General features: G+C 35.8%; 1 protein-coding gene across 2 annotated transcripts in view; it reads right to left on the bottom strand.

Moving 5' to 3' along the window:
* Positions 1-743: 743 nt before the first annotated feature.
* Positions 744-3,850, bottom strand: part of LOC111441971 (DExH-box ATP-dependent RNA helicase DExH1) — an 11,671-nt gene continuing 8,564 nt past the window's right edge. For both annotated transcript variants that reach the window (XM_023079190.1, XM_023079191.1), the window contains 5 exons: positions 3,300-3,573; positions 3,032-3,224; positions 2,722-2,908; positions 1,549-1,917; positions 744-1,251 (listed from right to left, as the gene is read on the bottom strand). In XM_023079190.1, coding sequence (XP_022934958.1) covers positions 1,120-1,251; positions 1,549-1,917; positions 2,722-2,908; positions 3,032-3,224; positions 3,300-3,573 — 1,155 coding nt within the window. In that variant the 3' untranslated portion in view covers positions 744-1,119. The remainder of the gene's footprint in view (positions 1,252-1,548; positions 1,918-2,721; positions 2,909-3,031; positions 3,225-3,299; positions 3,574-3,850) is intronic.

The following is a 3,850-nucleotide window of genomic DNA, read 5'->3' as shown; positions in this document are numbered from 1 at the left end:
AATTTTTTTTTTTTTTTTTTTTTTTTATGGTTTTCGAATTTTGTGATCTAATGCAAATTCTGAAAAATAAGACATTGTTTATTTAGATAAGTACGAGATTTTTAATTTCAAATGCATAATTACATTTTAAAACAAATATAAATACATAAATAAATAAATGGTTTTACATCATGTCAAATTATACGATATTACAAAATAATGAAAACTATACAAATTTTTTAATATTAGCTAATTAATTATAATTTATATTAACTTAATATTAGGTGGGTAACTACAACTAGTTTATCTTTTACAAATATATTATTACATTTGGAGCAATTATTTAAATTAAACCAAAATTTAAATTATTATCCATACGTACAATTTTGCTTTCGTTAAATTGTTTTTTTTTTTTTTTTTAACTTTGTTTAAATTATTTGTCAGGCACAAATAATTTATTTTAATTTAAACCTGAGGTATGAAATTAGAAATTTGATATATCTAAATTAGTAATTTATGCTTAGTATAATATTTATTATTTTAGAATAATATTTTGATATAAGTTTTGATTATTTTAGAATAATATTTTGATAAAAGTTTTGATTATTATAATTTTGATTAAATTAAAAGTTTAATCTTCTCACTTTTAAATTTATATTAATTTAGTACATAAAGCTTAAAAATGTTTAATAATCCTTGAACTCTTACATTTATAATCAATAAATAAATTCCTTAATTTTCAATATTTGTATAATAAGCCATTGGCCTAATCAACATTTATTGAAAAAAACAATTAAGAAAAAAAAACTAAATTATCAAGCTCAACAACAAACGAACACAATGAAGTACGGGTTAATCATGTCTTCAAAACACGAACAGCTAAAGTAAATGAACTGATCTTTCAAAATGAAGTACGGGTTAATCATGTCTTCAAAACACGAACAGCTAAAGTAAATGAACTGATCTTTCAAATACCGCAACGCCCCCCAACCAAAGGATCTGTTCTATTGATTAGAGATCATTATATACCATATTCAGGTAAGGGTACCCAAGCAGAAAGAACAGATCAATCCCTTTGTTATAGTCTACAATCCCTTTGTTCTATTCTAAGCAGTTGATACTAGAAGAAGCAAGCATGAATTAATGATGTACAACTTGACTGTGCAGTAACTCGACTGCAGCTGCCACCACTCCTTTTCCTTCTGTAGTAATGTCAAAACTCGGCTCCTCGATCTTCCTATTCAAAAGCTTGTCAAGTTCCCCGCGCAATTTCTGAAGAAAGGAAAGAAATGAAAACTAAATCAATATAAAGGAACCAACCATCATAAATATTTACTCTTTTTCACCCTTGGATATATGAACTCCCCTCTTGTATACTCTGCCTGCAATGGTGATTCAATCCTAGTTATCTAAATTTGACATACGTATGCAGCTTTCCAACGAACAAACAAGTGGTGAATGCAACAGAAGTCTCTAGAACAGCCATTGACAAATCCAAGTCTCTTTGGGAAAAATGAAAATTTTGCAGGGCCAAACAAGTAGAAAATAAATTACGTCGCCAAGAATTACCTTTATTAAATCTAAAACGTTCTTTGAAGCAGAGAAATGAAGGTAGCCACCGAGCATTTCAATGCCATCTCCAGTTTTGGTAGGTACAAGATTACCACCAAACAACAAAAGGGCATAATCTGATATATTGGTAGAGTCTCTGATGTATATACTAGTTGTTTTGACCTTCTCGCTGTAAATCATGTAAGGAAGAGGGAAGATATGAACCCCTGCATTGACAGATCCAGGATGAATATCCACTTTCCCAACTTCCTTAGTATAGAAGGCTGTCCTCTTTCCTCTTCTTTTACATTGTACGACATTAGGGTATAGTCCAGCACAAAGCACTGCACACACCATCTCCAAATCGTGACTGTATTGGTTGTATGCCTGCAGTACAAGTGTCATCTCTGTTAACCTAGAAACGCCTGATGTTCGTTTAAAAAAGCAAAAGAAAAACTTCTTCCAACTTCTAATCCAAAAAGAGAATGTAGGAAGGGAAGACAGGGGCTGAAACCAATGGCAAAGGACATGAGAGATGCGGACAAGAAAAAATCCAGCGTGTCAAACTTAAGAATTCATGAAAACAGCCAAGTACTTCTTCACAAAAACAATGTAACATTAGCAAAGTTCAATCTAGAACGACATCTAACAAAAATGTGAACGAACAACCAACCCTCAAGGAATTAAACTTCACTGAGATCAAAACTTAAGGATTGGATGCAAGATAGAACTCAAGGTCAATGCCTATTATTCAGTTGCAGAATTGCATAAAAAATCTTCGAGCATTTAGAAGGGCAAAATCCTTCTCTTTACAGGCTACTATTCTTCTGTGTCTACGCTGTGTGTGTGTATTACTACACATGCTTACTATTAACCAACACCTAACTCACTAAGTTCATTACTGTTCATTACTGATAGGCAGATATATATTGTTGATGCCAACTAGTTGCTAAGTTACTACCTTACCATTCGGTCCACACGAAGGCTTAGGCAATGCATCAAATATATTTACCAAATACCAACTTCATAAATCTTGTTAAATTATGAATTTTTCTTTCTGTTTCAAACAAGCTTAACGCAGCTGTACATCAAAACTAATCAGTTCAATGAAATAATTGATGTGCTGCACACAGTTGATTTAAAAGGGGACCCAAAATTTCCCTCCTTAAATAAGCTTGACAGAAAGCTTACACTTGGACCCCTGGACTTGTTCACAAAGCCAATATCAGATAATAGATCTAGAAACTGCATTCTCATGTCATCCATCATCTGCAAGGTTACTGGAGATAAGAAGTTTTCCCAGCAGAACGATCTTTCAGCTCCATTTCTTTTTGCATCCTTCCATCCTTCAAAGGCTTTAAGAAGAGCGACGTGGTCACTGCAATAGGTAGTTTTTAATTCCAATTTCAGAAATAGAAAACAAAAGAATCTCCCAACAAAAAAAGCTGAAAATCCTCCGTAGTACAGAAGGGTATTTTTTATCACACCAAAAATTTATCACCTGCAAGAATCACCCGAAAATGATTTCTTTGCATCATTTGCTTCCTCTTTCCTATTAATGGGCAAAATAAATGGATCGCGGTGAGCCAGAGCAGCAGCAATGGTCAAGGCAGGATTCAGGCATTGAAATATAGAACCCATGAGAAGCATCTTCCCTATATTTGGGTCCAGAGGTAAGGAGCAAAGATGACGACCTGCAACATGACTTGGAAGATTAGTGATCACAATTCTACATTCAAAAAGAAAAAAAAAAATGCATCATTATATACCCAGTGGTGTAAGCTCCTCCATATCATCTAAAGCACCAATTGTTTTGAGAAGTTCAATGGCATTCTGGACAGCAAGAGGGTCTGGTGGCTGTAATGCCTGTGCCAAAAATGACCCAGCAGTTCCTAGCTGCAAACTTTTGATATGCAGACAAAGTTCTTGTAAAGGAGTTCTCAGAATTTCAGGTAACTGATACTGAAGCATTGCGTCGTGGATAATTTTTGGATAGAGTCTATAACAAACACCAGGTTGCACACGACCAGCACGACCTCGCCTCTGAAAATTTTGCAATCAACTCACAGGAAAAGCAATTTGTAAACCAAACAACCTAAGAGCATTAAATTTGGATATCACAAATTCTTCTTTCATTCATGAGAGGGTTTCTTAAAATGGTCTTTTGATCCTCTTTTGGGGTTACCCGCCACATCCCCCCCCCCCCCCCCCCCCCCCCCCCCCCCCCCCCCCCCCCCCCCCCCCCCCCCCCCCCCCCCCCCCCCCCCCCCCCCCCCCCCCCCCCCCCCCCCCCCCCCCCCCCCCCCCCCCCCCCCCCCCC

Source organism: Cucurbita moschata, unplaced genomic scaffold (genome assembly GCF_002738365.1).
Source record: "Cucurbita moschata cultivar Rifu unplaced genomic scaffold, Cmos_1.0 Cmo_Scf00004, whole genome shotgun sequence".
In the NCBI taxonomy this organism is placed as follows: Eukaryota; Viridiplantae; Streptophyta; class Magnoliopsida; order Cucurbitales; family Cucurbitaceae; genus Cucurbita; species Cucurbita moschata.
Note: the sequence above shows the minus strand (reverse complement) of the source record. Positions and strands in the feature narration are given on the sequence as shown.